The sequence below is a fragment of the Thalassophryne amazonica genome, chromosome 14, assembly GCF_902500255.1.
Source record: "Thalassophryne amazonica chromosome 14, fThaAma1.1, whole genome shotgun sequence".
Classification (NCBI taxonomy): domain Eukaryota; kingdom Metazoa; phylum Chordata; class Actinopteri; order Batrachoidiformes; family Batrachoididae; genus Thalassophryne; species Thalassophryne amazonica.
Window position 1 is genome coordinate 13,699,650 of NC_047116.1, and position 23,679 is coordinate 13,723,328.

At 41.5% G+C, this 23,679-nt stretch overlaps 1 protein-coding gene across 1 annotated transcript; it reads left to right on the forward strand.

Annotated features, from left to right (window-relative positions):
- Positions 1-257: 257 nt before the first annotated feature.
- On the forward strand, positions 258-16,054 carry klf5b (Kruppel-like factor 5b). The gene is made up of 4 exons (XM_034187031.1): positions 258-574; positions 9,625-10,567; positions 14,352-14,411; positions 14,740-16,054. The coding sequence occupies exons 1-4, from the start codon at positions 428-430 to the stop codon at positions 14,916-14,918; spliced, it is 1,329 nt and encodes a 442-aa protein (XP_034042922.1). The 5' UTR covers positions 258-427; the 3' UTR covers positions 14,919-16,054.
- The last annotated feature ends 7,625 nt before the right edge of the window (positions 16,055-23,679 follow it).

Below are 23,679 nucleotides of genomic sequence, written 5' to 3' on the forward strand. Positions count from 1 at the left end.
AGAATTAATCAACAAATAAATATTTCAAACATGCTCCCCCACCTTTGTTGACGCTTTTATTTATTGTGTGTCAAAGTAAATTGTTTCAGAGGTGAGAAAAAAAAGTGATTCGTGCGTCAGAAGTACAAATCATGCCTGAGTGAACTTCTTTAACCCCTTGTGGTTTCTGGATTTTTTTTTTTTTTTTTTTTTACACCCACGCTGTTAATTCCACTGGTGTTTATATTTTGGACACGCTCAGCCCCGCCCTGCTGGCGCGCGCGCTGCTCTCTCGCCGTTGCGTAATTTGACGAGCGGCGCAAAATGAGCAGAACGGCCGCCTGACAGCTGCCCGCGCGCTTGTGCACTTTGCATGCAAACAAAAATATACATGTTATGGTGACGTTATTTTTTTCTTGACACTTTCCCGACAGTTCCGTCTGCGTTTATGGCCGCTGCCGCCGTGAAGAATCGCGCGTGGGTCGCCCCGGCGCAGGACGCGCAGCTCCTCCACAGAGCGGACGGCGCGAGAGGCGAAGATCAGGTGCTGAGAGATGCCGTCCAGGGAAGTCCGTCCTCACACGACTACAGTCTGGTAGGACACTTCACTTCAGATTAGTGTTGCGTTGACGCCTTGGTTTTACGCGCGAGGCTTTGTCTCCACCACGCGTGGCGTGACTGAGGCTTTGAGCTGATGTTGACATTGTCTTCAGGCGTTGGCACAACGTTGGCGAAACGCTGCAGCCGCAACACAAACTTGTGAGGAAGGATGCGTGGCGCTGCACAGCAACTGGATGTTCCAATTTCAGCCACGCGTTTCCAAATAGCGCGCAAGAGGGGGGAGGGGCACATCCGTGATGCGCAGCGTGCACGAGTGCAGGACCCCCCTCTGATTCCAAATTTATGTGCACAGTTTAGGTTTGTGCTTGTTCCCCTCCATGGTATGATGCCTCAGAATATGAGTAGGTCCTCTGCAGGATCTGATTTTTGGATACGCACATTAAGGTATTTTCCCTTGTAGACCCAGACTTGCATCGGGAAGGCATCCGAAATAAAATGTGTCCAATTAATATGTGCATCATAAAATCAGAATTACATACCAGACCATGTGAGATGGAGTATGATTGGTTCTGGCAACAGAGTCTTTGTCCATAAAGTTCTCTTTTTTTAACCCTGCTCACAAAATATGGTCTGGAAGCATGTTTGTCACCATCCTGCTCTTACACTGACCATTGGGCAAGAATTGGAGAGTGCCTACGTCATCACTGCGATATTGAAGATGAGGATAAAACCAGACTCCATCACCAGTAAAAGAGTTTCAGCACTAACTCTCTGAGGTGTTTTTAGATTTGACCATACTTTCAGTAATTCCCATTTTAAGGAACTTTTTTAGTATAATGCCCACGTGTGTCATATCAAAATGTTCACAACAATCTCAGCTTTCAAAATATGTGTCACATTTTTGTCAAGAACACTGTATGTAGAAATATTTTGGTTCTAAATCTAAAAAGTCAAAAGCATTTTTTAAAAAGTCTTCAAAACTTTATTGAAGAAGCACCTTTTATTCATGTGGATGAACTGTTTTGGTTTAGAAACTGGTTCAAAGTCTTTAGCTCACAATAGTGTAATATATGAAGAAAATTGTATATATGGGTATATAAATGAAATAATAAAATTACTCACCATTTTCAGTTAGATGATTTCTTTCTTTATTCTATCCAGAAATGTCCATAACTATCAGTCATAGGGATGGGTATTGATAAGGTTTTATCGATACCGATGCCATTATCGATTCTGCTTATCGATCCGATTCCTTATCGATTCCCTTATCGATACCTCGTGAATTTTGTACTAAAAGTAGGCTTTACAGGTTTTCTATGTATTTCCTTGAGTCTTAAAGTAAATAAATATGAGATTAGTCACTGTATCCTTGATCTCTGGACATAAATAAAAATAAACAAAACTGTGTTTTGCTTTGAAGTTATTAATTTAGACTGAATTTCTATCGTTCTATCTTGACTTGTCAGAGAGCCGCGCAACGTTTGGAGCTGTGTGAACAGAACGGAGGACGATTCTCGTTTCTTTCTCGCAACGAGACAGGAGTCCCAGTTAGTAACTTTAATCCGCACAAAAGTGAATCACAACTCATATTCAGGGATGAAAGTGGTGAAAAACAAAAAAAAGCTGAAACCCAAAATTACCCCCCAACACCACCTGCACGAAAATGTTTGAACTCTAGAAGCTCTGAAATGCAATCTGGGACTATTCCAGACAATAAACTGGAGTGAGTGCTAAATCCATTTACGTGAGAAAAAACAAATACAACTTTCCTTATTCAAATTCATTCCAGTAGTATTCTGCTCTTACTAGGATGCAGCAGTTTTCTAGTTTGGCAGATAGTTCTGGAGGAAATCACTGAAGAAATTAACACATTGAAAATATGGTTTGACCGAAACAAACTGTCATTAAACTTAAATAAGACAAGGATGAAATGGAGGTGTGAGAGTCACTAGGTGTTCACAGGAAACATTTATTTCTGTATTTATTTATTTATGTTCATTGTTAATTGCTGTTATATATTTTCTGTTGTGTTTCTATTCATGTTCTTTTTGTCTCTTTCTCTAAAATTGTATATAATAATCATTAGATTATTAATATATAAGCAAAAAATAAATTTAAGGAATATTACAATTTGAAAACAAATGCACCCGAACGTGATGACGGCTGCAATTGCTAAATGCTAACTTTTAACATTGAAAATGCCATAGACATGCTAACGCGTTAGCATCGCTCCCGTTTTTAAGTCATAAAATACATCTATCAACTGTTTCAGAATACGATAACAGGTCGGTTTAACATAGAAAAGGTAAATAATACTCACAGGCGTATGCTCTTTAGGGTTTTAGCGGGGGAAAATTAAGCAAAAGAAAGAAATAAACGAAGCAATCGACCGAAGCATTGCTTCAATCTGCGAACCACGCTTCGATTGGTTCAAGGTTCAAAGCAAAGCCGCGCTGCAGAAAAGTTGATTAAGGACCCGCTGCAGGGTCTGTAATCAATGTAGAGAAATGATCATTTTCCTGACAAACACCCCCCCAAAACAACAGCCACTCTGAAGGACCGATAACAGAATCGTCAAGCACAAAGCTTATTGATGTCGGTGGATCGAATCATTTCTTAACGATACCCGAAAGGAACCGGTTCTCGATACCCATCCCTAATCAGTCATTGGATGAAAAGTGGAAAGTCCGTCACAGGGGAAAAAAATAAAACAAAAACAAACCACCCACTTGCTCCATTAGGGACCGCTTTGGGAGACGTGTAGATTTTAGAAATAGAAAATTGCTCAAGGACTAAATAAAAGTAAAAAGTGTTTTCAGTCTGACAGAAATATATTTATAGCATTTATGAGGGGGGGAGAGAGAGAGAGAGAGAGACCGTCTCTGGGCTCTAGGAATAATTTGAGGCAATGATTGTCTAGAACAGGGATTGAAACTGGAGGTGACACTCTGTAGTTTCTGGAAGTGGTCGAATGTGGTGTTCTGTCACTGATTTATTCATAAGGAAATGAGATGAATGTGCCGGTGCATCCATAGCTCTCCAAGGGTTTTAAATGAGAACATTTTGTGGAACAAAATTGAAATTTTCAGGATAGGTCCAGAAAAAAATGTGCAGAAACACACAACCCAGTCTCATGTTTTTGTTTTTGTGACAGGATTTTTTTTTTTTTAGCTCACTATTACTAGCCCTACTCCTTCCTCCAACCCCAACCATAACCACCCCTGATCCCCCACTTCACTTTTAATTCTGTGCAGCTGTCACTGAATGTATTAGAATGAATTTGTGCTCCCGTGACGAAAATGTGATGCTTTTCGTGACAATATCACGATCCAATAGATTAATGTATATTTCGTGCTGCTGAATCATGACATGCCGTGAGATATGGTAGGAAACACACACTAAAAGTCTTAGAAAATCCTAATTGTTGCTTTTTATTTATTTACTTTTTTATTTATTTGCCATTTTTGAGCTAATGCTCTTGTACTACATCAAAGACCATATGATTTGATTTGGATTTTCATCTGCAGCATTACAATTTTCTTCCTTATTTACATGAAGGAGTCACACTCTTTTATTGCCAGTATGATCAGATTCACCTTGTCTAGAAACAGTTAAGGATTTTAGCCCATGTGGGTTAAAATACAGTGGCAGGAAGCAATGACAGTCTTATCATGGTGACAAATTGGGAGTCAAGTTGCACTGCTATGCTGTTAGCATCATAGGGACAAATATACACAATAACCCATCAATTGTAACTAAAAGTGCTCAAAAAACATAAAAAAAACTGATGGAAACACATGCACTAAATAGATGATGACTGTTTTGCAGGAGGGCAGCACGGTGGCTTAGTGGTTAGCACTGTTGCCTCACAGCAAGAAGGTCATGGGTTGAATTCCCACCTGTGGCCTTTGTGTGGTGTTTATGTGGATTCTATCTGGGAGCTCTGGCTTCCCCCCACATCCAAAGACACGCAGGTTAGGTGTATTGGAAACTAAATTGTCCATAGGTGTGTGTGTGCGTGGGTGTGAATGTGTTTGTTTGTGTGTATGTGGCCCTGTGACAAACTGGCGTCCTGTCCAGGGTGAACCCCGCCTCATGCTCTGTGACTGCTGGGATAGGCTCCAGCCCCTCGCGACCCTTAATTGGACTAAGCGATTGAAGATGAGAGTGAGTGTGTTTTGAGGGATATTTGCTGGACAGTTAACAAAAAAAACTTTTAAAGGTCAACTATGTGAGTTGTCAGTGGTAATGTTAGTTAGGAACATTTTAATCCTCTGGGATCTGAGGGCATTTTTTGGACAGTTTACTCACCTGGCATAAGTGTTTTATTATTGCTGTTAACAGCTCTCCCTGCATCCCGCAATCAAGTTTTATGTCTCTTTTTTCAGGCCAACCTGTGCTTTCAGAATATACGAGGTCTATTAAACAATAAACCGACCCTTTTATTTTTTTTTAACTATATGGATTTGAATGACATGCGATTACACCAATCATGCTTGAACCCTCGTGCGCATGCGTGAGTTTTTTCACGCGTGTCGGTGACGTCATTTCCCTGTAGGCAGGCCTTGAGTGAGATGTGGTCCAGCCCTCTCGGCTGAATTCCTTTGTTTCACACGCTGCTCCAGACGGCACGCGGTTGCTTTATCAAAATTTTTTCTGGACCTGTGAGGAATATCCGAGTGGATACTATTCGAGAAATTAAACTGGTTTTCGGTGAAAAGTTTAACAGCTGATGAGAGATTATGGGGTGTTTCTGTCACTGTAAGGACTTCCCACAGAGCGGGACGTCCTGCAGCGCTTCCAGGCGCCGTCGTCGGCCTGTTTTGACCTGAAAACATCCTAATTTAAGGCTTAATTCACCCAGGACATCGTGAGAGAACAGAGAAGATTCAGAAGAGGCCGGCATGAGGACTTTATGCGGACATTCCACTGTTTAAGGACATTTTTTAATGAAAGACCTACGTGCAAATTCGCCGAGTCATTTCCGTGATGACTCGGCGAATCTGTGTGCGCCGCGACAGGAAAAACACCTCCGCGTTGAAAACCATTTGTAAAATTCAGGCGGCTTTTGATGGCTTTCAACAAGTGAGTAACTGAGAAATTGCTTAACAGCTTGGGCATGTTCCAACTTGCCCCTTAAGGTTTCCAACAGAGGTGTTTTTCCTGTCGCGACCCCCTGCGGTCGGGTCCGGCCCGACATGCGACTCTGTCCGCACATTCTTTCATTACAAAATGTCTGTTAACAATGGAATGTCCAAATAAACTCCTCATGCCGACTTCTTCTGAAAGTTCTCTGTTCTCTGACGACTTCCTGGGTCAACAGAGCCTGAAATGTGGAAGTTTTCAACTTGAAACGGCGAGACGCTGCCGCCTCGAAGCGCAGATCGCCGTCAGGCGCAGTGGGCTGTCCTTACGGCGACACTACCAGACCAAAATCTCTCATCAGCCGTTAAAATTTTTACCGAAAACCAGCTGAATTTATCGAATGGTGTCCACTCAGTTGTGCCTTACAGTTTTGAAAAAAGTTTGATCAAACAAAGCAGCAGTCTCTGAGCCATTCCTAAACAATGAAAAAAACGACGAGAGGGTGGGCGACTCCTCACTCAAAGACTGCCCACAGGCGAATGACGTAACCGACAGGCGTGAAAAAACTCTCGCATGCCCACGAGGGTTCAAGCATGTCTGATGTAATCACACGTGATTCAAATCCATATGGTTTTTGAAAAAAATAATAAGGTCGGATACTTTTCTAATAGACCTCGTATATGTTTTTGTTGTGTTTTATAAGTGTAATAAAGGTTTACAATCAAAAATAGGCAAGGAAAAAATAAAGCGAAAAATAATTTTCCACACACATTTATTCAAAACACACAGCAAACTATAATAAACAACTGTTTTGACACTTTATAAAGGTAATTTGAGGTTTTGTGTGAAAGACTGTACAACAAAAAGGTTCAAACAATAAACACAAATGCACATTTTGAACAATATATACAAAATAGTCTATGCGTTTTGTTGTCCATTGATATGGTAAACAGTGGTTTACACAGAGAAAGCAACAGAGTTATCCAGTAACATTCACATGCAAACTCGTGGAGCAATCCTGATAGTTACACACTCTTTGTTTGAGCACGTGAGATTGTCATCAGAGGCTCGCCGTCTGCTCCTGCTTTCACTGATCACTGTGCGTAATGGCGCAGGGCACACTATGTACTAATAGTATGTACTCATTGGAGCACACAGGGGGCTATTCAAAAGGGCCAACTAGTAACATATCACTCTCGAAAACGATCACTGGCATTTCACGTGAGGTGAATCTGCCCTACGATTGGATTTTGAAAAACCATGTGACGGTGAACCAATTCCGATTGGACACTCACATTGCGCATGTCATCACACAGCTTCTATGAGGAGTACAAAGATGGCCGATGGCTGGTTCGATAGTCCGCGGAGTTAACTTTTCAGCAAAAAAGTACGTTTCTATCTCATATCATTAAAAGTTATTTATAATTTAGTAAAGCTTGGTCTTAGCCATCGTATACAACGGCGTCGGCCCCAGAGGGTTAATGTGAGTGGGTGAGTGATACCAGTTTAAAGCCATGCTAGCAGCTAAAGGCCATATTCACGGTAATAACAAAGTAAAAAAAGAGAATACAAAACCAACCTTAAAACAACTGCACAGAAACAAATAACAGGTAAAAGTCAAAGGTAAAAGCATTAAAGTTGGCCAAAAAAGTAGCCACAGCTGAAACTGTTTAAACAGACCATCTATCCAGCAAACGCCCCAAAACATATTTTAAAGCCCAGGTTACACATAGACGGTTTTGTCGCCGGGCAGTACGTAGACCGAAGTTCGCGGTAGTTCCGGCTGTTTTCGCGGTGGAAAGGGGCGGAGCATTTCGCCGGTGTTTTGAGCGCTGTACTAGCCGCAAATACGCGGATAAAACACCACTAAATTCGCAGAATAAAGTGGAGTTTTGACGCCGTAGCATCCGGCACACGTCAGGCAACGGGGGTTAATACCCAGTTCTATCCTTTACACTCGCAGGTTAAGACACGTGTGAGAACGGCGGTGTTCTGCTGCCGCCGATAATGCCCTGTGTACCGCTGGATTTATCCAGGCAAATCCTGCGTTACTCCAGGAACTTTTGCATATAGGCACCGCCCCCAGAGTATAATAGGCTGAAGCAGCTGTCTTCTGAAGGAGCTTCTCTCCTTTTCCCCTCCTCAACGTATTGCTCCGTCTCCACTACAGGGCTACCCTCTGCTTCTGAACCAGACCTCTTGGTAAGTCCTTGCCGCTGCCAGTTTTATTTTAGGAGGCATACTGGAGCTTCTCTGCAAAAATATCTGGAGCTGGCCGCGAGTGAGAGACCTGCATGCAGCGCGCTAGCGTTTTTATACTGACCGCCACCTATCGGCCGTTTGGAATGCCGTTAACCGGGAGGTGGCGTTTAGAACAGCATACTGTCCGCTAGCGCCGCCGTTTTGTCTGCCTTTGTCGCAGGTTAAAATGCCTTTGAGGATGCCGATGTGGGCTCTATCGCCGTTTTACACGCCGTTGGTTAGGGATACAACGCCGGCCGCCAATTACGGCGGTGTAAACTGCGGCACTACAGGAAGGGGCGGGATGACACGGCGATTAAAAAGTATCAAACGCCGTTGTTCGCGTTGTCTCCGTCGTCAGGCCACTTCTCCGGGAGCGCTCCCGGAATTATTCGCCATGTTGAATAATTTTTTCGACGATTCCCGATGAAGCCGGAACCAAACCACGCCCCCGTGCGCCGGTGTTAACTACGGCGTTTGATCCTTAAGATGGCCCGGAGGGGGCAAAATCTCTGCCGGGACACTTCCGGGAGAGTTTACCGTCTATGTGTAAACGGGGCTTAACTATAAAGATAGCTGTAATTTTGCAATCTACTACAGGAATAAAAGTACTTTATAACAACTCTATTTCAACACGAAGCAAATTTTGCCTTTTTTGTGAAAAATTTAAATGAACTACACTTTTTTATTATTTGCACTCTCCAGTTTGGACATGTGTGTAAATTATACTGGTTTTTAACTGTTTACTGGTCTAACTGCTTTAACACTGACAGAGGATTTAAGAACCTGGATGTGACACAGCTAGCTAACATGAAAGTTACTTCCACTGAGAACTTTGTTTACTTCAGGTTTTGTGAACAGTGGTTTTGAAGTTCAAATGGTGTGGCTCTGGGTGTCGCGATATTGGCAGTGCTAAAGCTAACAGGTTAACCTTGGTTCTGATGTTTTTATTAAAGCATATTTTTAGACTACACAGTGGTTTTCGTAGCAGGTGGCTTGGATGTGGACATAAAAAATTCTTACCTAATACCTCAGTAACAGTGGAGCTAACGTCACAAAGCTAACCGACACCTGCTAATGCTGCTAAGATACAAATTAAATGACATAAAAATTACACTTGACAGAAATACTGGAGCACAGGCTTCTTAGATGGTAAGTTAGTTCAATTAACCGCACCCTAAGACATTTATTTGCAGATATTTGTAATAAAATGTTGATCCACAACAGCTAGCAGTCCCTGCTAGTGGTGCTCTGGACTCTTTTCAGCATTACACACTACCGGTCACTCAAAGCGACCCCGTCTCTAGTTATTATTCATAACTTTATGTCTTTAAAATATCTTTAACCGAAGAGTTACAGAATAATTCCCCACACACCCCTTACAGGTGGTCATAAAAAGGGAAACAAGCTGTAGAGACAAAAAGGCTCTTTTTTTTGTACCAAACTCTAAACATTTGTTTGTGCTTTGAAGTTGGACATTTTAACATTGGGGTGTATGGGAAGTGACAACCTTTCAAAACCAGGCTCAAGTGGGCAGTCAAGGAATGCAAGATTTGCTGTTTCAGTCATTGCTTCATTTAACCAGACTGGGGGGTCTTGAATGTGAATCACCGTTAGAGTTAAAATTTGCGACCGAAATGCTACCATGACTAAAGCCCTGCCGTGCTTTTATTTATTTATTTATTTTGCATTTTGGTTGCCATACATTAAAAAAAACATACATCTGACCTGATAAATCTGCTGTCTTTTTACTTTCAGGGTAAATCGGAGCTGGACTGCTACCTGTGTCCACACCCACCGGAAGTACTGATTTCCAAAATGCTGTGTAAAGACGTTCCTTTGCTGGAGCCAAATTTCAGCGAGGACTTGGCCTCACCTTACAGTTTAAACATGGGCGCGCTCTTTCCTGATGACACGCACACGGACCCTGGTCTCTGCAGCCCATTGAGGCCATTCAGGACCGAAGCCACCCATTCTCTGATGTGCCACACCCGTCAGGACAGCGGTGAACCACCAAGACTCCCAGAATACCCAGGTGGTGGTTGTAGGCCAGCAGAAAAACCTACTACTAATGTTTTCATCAAACAAGAAATCCCACCTGTAGGTTACCAGGATGTTCCCCTGTTTCAGCTTTTGAACTCTGATTCAGAGCAGCTTGTTATTGGTCCACAGATGAACTCAGATTTCTGCAGCAGCATCCCGGTGGCACCATTAAGTCTTCCAGGCCATGCACAGAATTCAGCTAAGCCTGTTTACAGGCCTCAGAACGGATGTTTCCCATTTACTCATCAACTGAACCATCGTTGGAAGCCAGTTTATTTGCCACCTTCTCCACCTAATTCTGAGCCCCCCAGTCCAGACAGGCGGAAGGACCTTTTTCACAACGTCTCTCCACCACCATCATATGAAGCCAGCATCGCTTCTAAATTAACATTTCAGATCTGCAATCCTGATCCGAAACAGATTCCCAGTCTGAATGAAATCCAAAACCCAGATCAGGGCTCTAATGAGAATTCTGTTGTTAGATCAGTGCAGAACCCAAGTCCTGGGCCAGTCCAGCGTCCAAGTCTGACACCACTTCAGTCAACACTGAGTACTGGCCCATTGTCCCCAGTGTTGGCACAGCCGGCTACTTCAAAAAATAATCGAAGGAATAATCCTGATCTGGAAAGACGGAGGATTCACCACTGCCATGTCCTTGGTGAGTTTTTGCTAAAAGTGAGGCTAAAACTGAATGAAGAAATCAGTAGCAAGTGAAGTGAATAATTCCTATTGACTGATCTTAATGGGTTTTGTCCAGTTAGGGTAGATGTTCTTCTCTTTACCATTTTAATGTGGTCACAGATGTAATGTCTTTCGGGTCCTCGTAGTGCATGATTTATGCCGATGACTTTGTTTTATGCCACACCAGAAAGATCAATTAAATACAACAACATGATCACAGACTGCTTCAAGTCTATCCTCTGATTTGGTCTGATCTGAAAGTGTCACGGACATTCAGTCTTCCAGAGTTGCCGCAGTCCAACTATCATAATCCAGAGGATCACTGTGGCTCTGAGCCTTGCTGGTTTGAATGTCTGCATGGTCATGTGTGAACCAAACATTCTGCCTCTGTGCAGCTGTAGAGGCAACAAATATCCCTTGGAATAGTGCCCCCCTCCACCACCACCACCCACCCCCAGCTGGGACAGACCACAGAACTAAACCTTCGGTTCCAAAGAAAGTGCACAAACTTAGGCTTTTGTTAAGAAAAAATGCTTATATAACCAGAATTTACAAAATAGCGCAAAGTACCATGTAGAGTTTCTGTTAAACAAGAAGTTCATTTTTTTGCAAAAATCCAGTTATATTAAAACATTATTTGTGGTCAAGCCCACTTGTGTTGTACGCTCCTGTGAAAGTTGTCACAGAAATCCCATTTTAAAACAAATGCTAAAAAGTTAATAGACGAAATGGGCAGTAGTGTTCTAAATCAACTCATTACTGTACTTTCTGAATTTTTTAAATTGCATAATATAGTTATTAATGTATTCTTGCATTTATAATTACTTAAAAATATATAGCTGGTAGTTTCTATATTTACTATAGGCCACATTTGCAGTAAACAAACTAACCGTAGCTAACTTTGGCAACTAAAGCACGGTTGATAAAAGTCAATATATTAGCAACAACACACTAAGCTTTGGTTTGAGTTGTGATTTGATAAATAACTGGAATTGAAGGTGGCCATATTTCTTTGAGTGTTGTATGACTAACATAATAATAATTGTCACAAAATAGGATGCTAACACTATTGAAGCGCCTTGAGGCAAACCTGTTGTGATTTGGCGCATTATAAATTAAAATTAATTGAAATTGAAATAAATTGTAATTATTGTATGATTTTTAAACATGGTGGATTTTTAACTATGTGAATGTCCCGTTGATTCTCAATCACTAATCATCAAACAGGAGTAGAGCACTTAGGCCTCATCACTAGTAATGGCATCGTAAATGTTTGTAAATAGTTTGTACAAGTCCTTTAAGAGAATCTCTCCATTCACAAATTTTATTTATTTATTTTGTAGGTATGAGCAAAATGTAAGCATCCTAGGACTCATGCAGTTATTCTGCTATTTTCCAAACCTAATAACTGATTAAATATTTTAGTAATTTAAAGCAGTTTTAGTCAGCCCAGTCTCACGCTTTTTTTTCGTGCCCTTGTCACGAAAATTGGGTGCTTTTCATGATGCGTTTTTTTTATTTTGCTATTTATAATCCTCCCCCTTCTCCTAACTCTAACCATAACGTAAGTGTCTCCTTTCCCCTAACCCTAACCATAGCCCCCCCAGCACCCCCATCACGCCCTGCATTTTGTGGCCCTGTCATGAAAAGCACCCCATTTTCGTGATGATATCATGAACCCATCGATTAATGGACTTTTTGTAATGCCATCGTGAGCTGTCGTGAGACTAGGTTGGTTTTAGTTTGAAAATCCTACATAAATGACATGTCATAATTTTAAATGTAGTATTATTCTAAATTCATTCATATAGCTTCGTAATACGGTTGATTTAAGATATGTCAATATGACATATTCCTTTTTTAGTCCTAGTACAAGGAAAGATGCCGTAATTACAAAGTTTACTCTGAGCACCCCCTGGAAGAGGGTGGAGAGTTTGGTACTCGGAGGTACGCGGGTCAGACAGGCTGTAGTCCAATCTGTCACTCGCAGAAGAGATGTTTCGAACAGACATGTATAGGAAACCCCCCCCCCCCACCACTGGACCCCAAATTAATCCAAACATCGCACACTGCGAAACTGCTAATGCCACATAATAAGTCATTCATCTCCCAGATGGACATTTATTCGTGACCCTCTTCCATGGAAAACCATGACAGTCTTGGTATAACTTTCATGTCAAACAATTTCCTTGTTGCGATGGAACAAGGATGGAATCTGGTTCTCAGGGGATTCAACAGTGACTGCACTCGTTATTTTCCCCCATTAGCAGATCACTTAATTCCTTTGTGTTTCTCTGATAAAAGTATGGTATCTCCAGTCCCAGTGATCTGATTGGACACCTTATGTGTAGATGGATGGATGGATGGATGGATGGATGGATAGCTTGATTATCATTGTCATTACAACAACGAGATTGCCACACTCACATTCCACAGACAAACAGCAATTAATCCACAATTCATACTTGTTTACCGTAATAATGGCACACATCAGAATTAAGACAACACATATACATTTGACATTGTTTATGTGCACTAAACTTGAACCAGTCCATTTTCCAAACTGAGGCGATGTGAGTGTGTGGTAGCCGCTGTAACTGGAGTCGCTGCCACCAGCTTGGGAAGAACGGGGGCCTGCCACGGGGGGGGGGGGGGGGGGGGGCAGGAAGAGAGGTAAAGGGAAAAACTGGAGCATGCTTCAGTCCATGTGTAAGTGTGTCAGTTTATTGTCTTTGTGAGTTGAGATAAGAATGGAGCCGAATAATATCACCAAGGCCTGAATAAATTCCTCTGGAGGTAAACAGTGGGCAATTTGTCCTTGAGGCTAGATAAGCCTGGAATGTTGTAGCTGAGCAGTGAAAAACACTTTTAACCGTTCCACTTGAACAACCAAATCCCAATTATGAATTAAGAATATCCACCGGCCTCTGAAACCTTCAGCTTCAACTGCAAGGCACGCATCAGCTCCAAGGTGTCATTCAATTTGTGTCTGAGTTCAGTCTGAGAATGCACTGCCTTGCCAACCTTGTTAATTATCATGACGGACAAGCGAGGGCCCGTGGTTCTTGATGCCGCCGTCTTGCCAATTTTCCGGTAGATCAGGGCAGCACATAAGCCAAAAAGTACCAGCCCTGCTGCCATGAGACCAAAAATGAATAAATCCTTGATGTCCTCAATGGAGAAAGGCACCAAGCATGCATCATGCCAAGATCCCCAGGAGTCGAGGACATAGCCCGCAGGATATGTTCCATCTGGGCAGGTAGGATCCCCCGGTCCTGACCTTCTTGTAGAAAAAATGGTGTCAATAGCGTTCAGAGACCAGCTGATCAATTCCATGGTTAATCCAATAGTAGTCCAATAGATCCAGAATCCAATATAGTTTTGAGGAATTCATAGTCTGGTGAAGTAGGGACTTGAAGGTTAAAGGCAGAGATAAGGGAGAGTGGAGGAGATGCGACTGCCCTCGTCGGAGTCCCAAGCTTTTTAGGCGGGGTACATAGCCTTATTTGGTGTTTTTGGAGGCTTTATTTATGCAAATTCACTGTTCTTGTGAACATGTGGTGATTTACGTAAAGGCCGCAGGTTTACACGTGTTATTTACTCAATTCTCTGGATTTATGATTGTTTGCTGAATCTGGTGTGCACACTCATGAAAAAAGTACAAGAAATTTGAGGTGACTTCACTTGACTACATTAGTTAAAAATAATATTACATGAACTTATAGTTTCCTGATCTCAAGGTCCCTTCTTGTGTTTTGCAGGATGCAAGAAAGTGTACACAAAGTCTTCTCATTTAAAAGCTCATCTACGGACCCACACAGGTAAAAGCTCCCGCACATTTAAACGAAGAGTTTGTGAAGATGCACCTTTTATTTTGGGGGTTTGAAGTTCTTATGTTACTGGGCAGAAGAATGTACTTGGCTTGGAGATGCATTCTATCTGCTGGCAGGCCCCGCCCACATCTCTGCTGTCAAATCACATAACCCCTGTAGCTGTCATAAAGGCCGCAGTGACACATACAATAGAAAGCCGACTGATTAATGGCTCTCAGTTTAGACACACGTGACTCGTTTGACGACCTTTTTATAGAAAATATTAAGTATTTACTGCACACTGTTGAGCTAAGCTTGTTTTTGTGTTGTGCCGCAGGAGAAAAGCCGTACGAGTGCTCATGGGAAGGATGCGAGTGGCGCTTCGCTCGTTCTGATGAGCTGACTCGCCATTTCAGGAAACACACGGGGGTGAAGCCTTTCCAGTGTGGAGTGTGTAACCGCTGTTTCTCCCGCTCCGATCATCTGGCCTTACACATGAAAAGACACCAGAGCTAGAAAATACTTTGTCTAATTCCACTTCATTTGGAAAAAAAAAAAGAGGCACTACTTAAGCATATTTTTAAAAAAATAATTGTTGAAGCTCTTATAGTAGATATGAGGTTTTTGTTTTTGTTTTGTTTTTTTGTTTGTTTATTTTTTTGGTGAGTTAGGCACCCTTTGGATGTATTGTTAACACTACTGACCCACAGCCACATTCGTGTTATTTTTAAAACATAAAGATGTTACAATTTCATTATTTATGCCCAAATGTTTGATTTTTTTTTTTATTTTTTTTTTTGTCAAATGTAAATATTGAATTTATTCAAGACTATATATTTTCCTTACATTTGATAAATATATTGGGGTTTTTTGTTGGTTTCTTACCAAAACCAGTTTTTACAAAACTTGGTAAAAAGGTTATTTCTGACTTAGAATAGAAACTGCTACATTACAAGGAAATTCTTTACAAAGAATGGAGCCTGGAATGTTCACTTAAAGTGATTATCAAGGAACATGGGTTTGATTTTCTTTTCTAATTAACACATTTAACTAACTATCACTTTGTTCTTATAGCAATAATTTTAGTCTTTTAAATTTCATCAAAGTATGAAGACTTCAGTTTCATAACCTGTTTATTCGAGGAACAGTGGAAGGTTTTTTGTTTGTTTTTTTATTGTCTTCATTGTGTTTGTTTGTTTTTGTTTTCCCCCCAATACTCATTAAATGCTGTTAAAGGACTTTGAATTGTATAATTCAGTAGTTAAAATTCCTATAAAAAAATAAAAATTGTTCTTATGACCTGTAAATGTCATTGACAATATCTCATTTTAATGTCATTATAAAAGAAGTGATCAGAAATTTTTAAAACTTTCTTGAAGCTGTATTTGAAAAACAGACTGTAGATTTTCATCATTGGGTTTTCCTGAAAAAAAGTCGACTAGCATGTTTTGGGGTTTTGTTGTCTTGAGTTGAGCACCTGTTGTTCTGATTTCGGTTTCATGTGATAGTCATATCCATGTGCTCATCAACCTTCTGAAAGTGCCTTTAACTTTTCTTTTTCTTTTAATGAATAAAAGCTAAGCTGCCTTTTGGATGTTTCATGAGGTAGTCTGCAAAAGTACTCTGCTCGTAAACTTCTGTCAATACGACAATTTCTGCCTAATAAAATTATTTTATTTTTGACCAAATTTCTTTGTAATTTGAGTTTTATTTCCGCAGAATTATTTCAACTATACATAACATGTTACACTGAAAAAAGAGAATCAGTGGACCATCAAGTGCTTCAGTTAGGGCCCCTTCACACACAGTGCGAAGTCTGGACGAAGTGCACACTTAGTGCACATGATGCAGGAATCGTGTGCATACCATGTAATGTCATCCCTGCCGCCAACGCCTTGTACACCTGTTGCTACAACTATTTTCGCACACAAGTGCCTGAAAGACAAAGTGTACACTGTGTGAACCCATCGCACCCTCTCACGGCAGGTACCGGCCAAATTCCAGGTGACACGCATGAACTTCTAACACCACTTGCATGGCACTTATGCATGAACTTCTAACACCGCTTGCATGGCACAAATGTGTGGCCAGTGTTCACACAACAACAGACTGCAGACAATCACTGTCGTACTGCTGTGAAATTTGTCTAAGTTCACCATGAGTGTGACTTTGCAAACACACACACTGACACGTGGGTGTGTGCGCTCCACTCACGGAAGGTGTGGCTTCCGACAGAAGCAGCTGTGGAGATCTGTCATTCTGGATATTCCAACTACACAACACCTGCTGTGTTTGGACAGTCATGGACTAACAACTGTCCACTGTGAGGCGCGTGTGATTGCTGTATTTACATGGACATAAATAAAAATATATCGCCGTGGTAGCGACAAGCTGCAGCAAGTGAGTGCGTGCAGTGAGTGGACACTGACAGCCCCCCAGGTTGAAACAGACCATCAGATCAGAACACGCAGCAAGAGAGCTGATTGTCACGACACCCACGTGAGCTCTGTTCCACATGACGCAGTGTCTGCTGTGGTACGCTGTCCACAAGACATGCATGTCATGCAGAACACATGCGGCTGACTGGACTCACCTGACCAGTAGATGTGGACATGATCAGAGCACACTGCTCTCATTCATGTCATTTCATGACAGTATGTCTGTGACCATGGGTCATCACCAGAGGAACAGACAGATCATATTCGCATTGCTTGTTTGATAAATGTGGTGTTTTTATATGGTGTGGGATTTACATTTTTTTTGTAATACTTCCATGTCCTTCCTGACATGAGGCAGCTTCCCGTAGCTTTCAAAGAACAGCTCTGTAACTTAGTCATAAAATCTCTGACTGGTAATCAGAGATTTTGAAAGGCATGAGTTCGCGTCCCAGGTGGTGTTTTTTTTTTTCCTTTTTATTATTTCACATAAGCAGTGCCAAGTGGTGCACCTGGCACTGTTCCTGCTCGATGGACACCGGTGCGTGCACGAACTCTCGCAGCAAGTTCGTGCACACCTGCCCATCGGCACAATGGTTCGTGCGCTAATTTCGAACTGTTTTGCGCTGTTTCGCTGTTTTCATCCAAACACCATCCAAACTTCGCAGTATGTGTGAAGGGGCCATTAGCAACACTCAAATGAATTAAGTTGTTCCAAATTTACATAACTATTATTGGACAAACTTAAATCATTATATATGTACACTGGACCAAATCTTTACCTTGGCCTGTTACATTGACTTTTAACTGTTTCCGCCACCCTCCAGAATAAAATCACTTTGTACTTGGCTGACCCTCAGTCATTCCACCAAGTTTGGTCCATACCAGATTAAAACTCTTCAAATCCTTATTCACATACAGACCAAAACCAATACTCCACATGCTCTGTGCACCAGCATAAAAAACAAACAAAAATAAATTGTGTCAGAGGAGCTGCCAAAAGGTGACAAACCACAGAAAGTGATTCAACTTGTTCTACCAGAAGACTCAGCTTCTTGAACAAAAGGAATTAATTATATAATGTTATAATGTACAATGTTCATTTTGGCCTTGGTCCCCATTGCGGAGTGGGATGAGCACAATGTCACTCGAATCCCGCTGATGGGGGAGGGGGGGGAGCCCATCCTCCCCAGCAGACAGGGAGCAACTGGTAGCGCTGGGGAGGTGGTGGGAGCGTTGGACAGCAACTGCAAAACAGAAGGAAGTAAAATGAGGAGCTTTTAATGGTGAAGCCTGCACCATATTGGTTCCCTGATGTTAATCTGAGGCATCTGTTTCGGATTAAAGTGCGCAGCTGGATTCAATTAGCTAAATTAGTAAGGAGCTGATTTGAGTTTTCTGCCAGAACAAATGTTAGGCTTCATTTCTCTTTCTGAGGAATTTCCTTGTTTCAATTGTAAAAGTTGTTGTAATGTCCCTTTTTGATTTGCTTTTCTTCTTCTTGCTCTGGTTGTGCAGTCACAGCTACAGTGTTGACTTTCTTAAGTGATAAGTCAACAAAGTAAAATATTTTACATAGCTGAGACTGAAGCGTTTTTTTGTTGTTGTTGTATTAATTATTTGCTGTTGGACATAAATGTGTATAAAGTATATGTGGAGTTTTTTGTTATTATCTTACTAGCGTGGTGTGAAAGTGCACACTTAGAAAAAATAAGATGTCATTTGACATTTAAGCGTAAACAGCCATGGGATTTCTGATACTGCTCATTGAAATTGTAGAAATTATTTATGTATTTTAACATGTAATTGTTCTGGGGAGGTGGGTAAGGTTAGACCTAACCCTTGTGAAGTACATGGAGGTAACTTATGATTTGGCACTATATATGGGCCCCTTCATACGTAACACAAAAGACGCAGAAACCGGAAGAAAATCCACAAACTAAACACGAAATGGGGAACCACGAAACATTCCACCTGCTGTTGTGAGGGATGCACGTTCGCATAGGTGTACACAGCACACCAGCAGCAGTTTCGTGCACGAAAACAGTATGAGCAGTTGGAACATGTTGCACCACATCGCGCCGCCGTTGTGGAGAAGAAAAAATAAAAACCACACACCATAAAAAAAACCACAGCATTTTATTGAATCCCACTTATCGAGTGGACAATACAAGTATGATCCGTCTGTTCCTCTGTAGATGACCCATGGTCATAGACGTACAGTCATGACATGACATGAATGAAGCAGTGCACTCTTATCATGTCCACATCTGCTGGCCCAGCGCGTGTCCTGTGGGTGGTGCGGTGAGGGCAGACACCGTGTCATGTGGAACAGAGCTCACGTGGGTGACGTGACAGTCAGGTCACCCGCTGCGTGTTCACATGATCTGACAGTCTGTTTCACCTGGGACAACCTGTTAATGTGCATGCCGTGCGCTTGCTCACTGCTGCCCATCGCAACAGCGATATGTTTTTATGTATGTCCACATTAGGCCAGCAAGCACACACACACACTCGCATCACAGTGGACAGTTGTAAGGCCATGTCTGTCGAAACACGGTAACACGGTGTTTCCCAGCCTGTGACATCCAGAACCAGAGATCTCAACAGCTGCTGCTGTCAGCGGTCACGCCCTCTGTCCATTCAGCGCACATACCAACGTCTCACACTCTGTTTCTGTTATGTGATAATTTTTTTTTAGTTATTTGTTATGAAATTGTATATGTAGTTATTGTAGTACTTATTAATATACCTATCTTGGCTGTGGTCTCTGTTTTTAATGTGACAGGTCGTATGCACTGAGCCGTCATTTGCAGCTGTCAGTGAGTCTCTGGTCAGTGATCAGCTGGGAGGCGGCTCGCTGTGCTGTGTGCGCTCAGACGTGGCTGGCCAGTCCCCATCTCTACATACATTTCAGCATTCCATGCAAGTGTCCCCCCACCCCCGGCACGCCACATGTGTTGCGGAGGACGGGGGCATGCGAAACACATGTACAGCACGTGTTGTGGGGGGGAGCGGGGGGCGGAACACACATGCGATACACACACATGGCACAGGTGTTGCTTTTTGCAACACCAGACTCATGGGGGCACTTAGACAAATTTAACATCCAGCTCGAAAGTGGTCATCTGCTAACTATTTTTCATGCTAACAGCGCGAATGGCCACACATTTTCTAAGTGTCCAGCGAGCGGTGTTGGATGTTCATGTGTGTCACCTGGAATTTGGCTGGCACCTGCTGTGAGAGGAATCGAATGGGCTCTCACAGGGCACTCTCTGCCTTTCAGCCGCTGGTGTGCGCAAATAGTTGTAGCGACAGGTGTATGAGGCGTTAGAGGCAGCTCTGATTTTTCATGAATGGGATGCAATTTCTCCTTCGTGCGCTAGTCGGCTTCAATCGTTGTTATATGTGAAGGGGCCCTTAATAAATGGAATTGAAATTAAACTATATGATCATTTGAAACCTGTTCCGACGCCTGAAATTTTCTGAGCAGTTACACATCACACAGTCCCTGATAGGTTCTGAATTAACTTTATGGGGAAAAGACCGGATGAGGACAAACAAGATGACAGAATTCTCCTTTCCCTCCAAGAATTCCTGTTTTGGCTTTAGTTTATGATTAGTCTGACAGTTAGCTAGCTGTTAGACAATTACCTTTGATTTTTACCCGATGGCCCAACATCGGAAGACTTTGCATCCGTCCATCTGTCCGTCTCTCTTTGCTCAGCATAACTCCATTCCTATTGCTGCCAGGTTCTTCAAATTCACAGGGAACATTCTTGGGGCACAGATCTTGGACAAGTTCAAAGATGGCTAACCTTGACCTAGTCTAATGGGTCAAAAGGTCACATTCTTTCTACACACTCTTTAATTGATTGCATGCTCATACAGCCGAGGGTATTTTAGCATTGCATTATATATAGACAAGGTTGGGTAGGATTACTTTCTTTCAAAGTAATCCTACCCAACCTTGATTATAGATTACCTTCAACTTTTGTGTATGCAGTTTTTTTAGCTTGCATATAGACTCTTGTCCGGCTTTAGTTTATGGTTTGACAATTTCTTGACAATTATCTTGCCATTAGACATTTATCTATCCTTTTTAATTATGGATTAGTTGTACCTTGTTTAGGTTGTGACTAAACTATTTGCTGGCGTGCTCAATCAGTCAATTACTGTCGACTAGTCGATCGCATGAAAAAAAAATCTCATGTGGTTCTTTCTATCTCCGCATGCGCATTGCCAAAAGGGCACAAGAAGCTGCAGTGGAGTGAGTGGATACCACAGTGATGGAAGCTAAAAAAATCTGAGACATCAAATTCATTCAGAGTGGGAGAAGGATTATTTTTTCATTTATTTGAATGCCAAGTCTATCTGTCTTTTCTGCAGTGCAAATGTGGCTTTACTGAAGAAAGGGAATTGGGAGCGGCATTTCAAAAGCTATGATGCAAACTTCCCGGCTAAATCAACTCTGTGCACCTGAATTATCCAGGAATTGAAAAGTCGGCTCGCAGCACAATGGTCCATTAAGATGTGATGGATGTGGCTAACAAGACTGCGTGTTCTTTTTGGGCCAGGAGTCGGAGGAGGTGATTATTCCATGTGCAGCTGGAGGAGATGTGCAGAACACACAGATCTACTGCTGTACAAACAGGTAAATTTCTGGAACGGTTTTCTGAGTTGTTGGCCCAATTTAAAGAATTTCTGAAGCATTCAAACTATGCTGACTATGCACAGCTAGAAGACAGTCAGTGGCTCTTGGATTTAGCCTTTATTACTGATCTGACTGACAATATCAAGGACAAACACATCACAAACATGATCAGCTCCATGAACACGTTGAAAAGCAAGTTACACCTGCTATCAAAAGTGTGACCTGCAGAAATTTTCACACATGGACATAGAAACTAAGACTGTGCAGAGCTTGAGAGTGCACATTATGATGATCAAGTGCAGAGCATCTTGTCATAATTTAACAGGCGCTTTACTGACTTTGCATCCATTGAGCCTTTTGTCAGTTTTCTCTGTTTTCCATTTGGGGAAATACAGATGTGGATCGTATAACGTCCAAAGTGGCATCACTCTTCAACCTGGATATCGGTGCTATTGAGAATGAGATCCTCACACTGAAAAATGATATTGAGCTGAAATCCAGAGCAACACCTGAAATGAATGTCCAATTCTGGAATCTAATGCAGAAAGAGAAGCACCCCGACCTCAGACAAACTGCACAGAATTTGACTGCACTTTTTGGATCAACATATTTGTGTGAAAATATATGAAAATCATCAAGTCAAAATACAGATCCGCTATGACTGACGATCACCTTGCAGCCTGCTTACAGCTGGAACTCAGCTCTTACTGTCCGGACTAACAGAGACTAACTGCCTCCTCTCAGTGCTAGAAGTCCCACTGAGGTAGGGAACAACTTTTCCAACTTGAATTAGGCAATTGTATTATCTGGGTTGTTTGGTGTTGTGTTGTTATGGGCCAGTCCAAGGCGTACTTGTGCTTCTTCTTTGCACCATGCACATTTACTTCAATAATGTATTATTATTGCTAAAACTTTATCTTTGTGCTAGAAAACTGTATTATTATATTGGTGCACAATAAATTGTGGCTACACTATGGCTTTCGACATGGCTTGGTAATCTCAAAACACTGTCAACTTTTAAAGTAGATCTTGGTTCAAAAAAAGCACCCCTGAGCTAGCCAGTAGATATTTATCTTTTTAATTATAGATTAGTTGCAACTTGTTTAGTTTTTGGCTAGGCTATTTGCTGAGAACTAGCTAGCCATTAAACATTAATCTTTGCTTTTAATTATAGATTAGTTGCAACTTTTGCATTGGTAACTGTTTATTTTGAGATGAGACAATTCCTTGAGAATTTGCTAACTATTAGACATTTACCTTTGCTTTTACAGATTAACATCAACTTTTGCATAAACTCTTGTTTAGTTAGTGACCGGTCTATTTACTCAGAATTAGTTGTCTGCTAAACATTTCTCTTTGATTTTATGGTTTACCTTCAACTTATTTGGGCACCTGTCTTTGGCTTTAGTTTGCAACTCGACTGTTTAGCTAGCCACTAAATAATTACACTATGTAACACAATTTTTGTTCTAAGTGTTATATTTCAATGGCTTATGTCTAAAGTCTATGGAAAAATGACTACATTCAGCACAAACTTTGATTTTTATTTTTTTTAATGTTCTAGAAAGTTCTAAAAGTTTCTTGAAATTTCTAGATAATTCTGGAAACTTCTAGAAAATTCTGGACAGTTCTAGCAGTTCAAGAATATTCTAGAAGACTACTCAGTAGTAGTGAAGGTGAATCGAGAATATTCTTGAAAACAGACAAATTGCAAAATATCATTGTCCTGATCACAGAAGCAAAGTTTCTGTGGAATAACAGCTATTTTCTATTTATTGAAGGCATAACAGGTTAGGAAAACACACTGTGTACCCAGGAACAAAATAAAAATAAAAATTTGTTACATAGTGTTATTTTAGACTTTTGTTGCGCATTACCTTCCATTTTTGTGTCTACTCGCGTTTGTCTTTAACTACTAAGACTCTTTTTTTTCAGATGTAATTTCCTAAGTACACAAAATAAATGTGACAACTAAAATGAATAACACTGGTCAGTTTCCTGTCTGTTATAACCCAGTTACAGCTGCACACCCCCACTGTATGTGCAACTATCCTGTAAAATGTCTCTGCTAATACCAAGATAAGGTTTCGGAATGCTGGCGAATCCGAGTCCAGTACTCGGATGTCTACGGGACATCGAAACCACATGCCATCCATTTCATAGACAGTAACCAACTCCATACCGGACT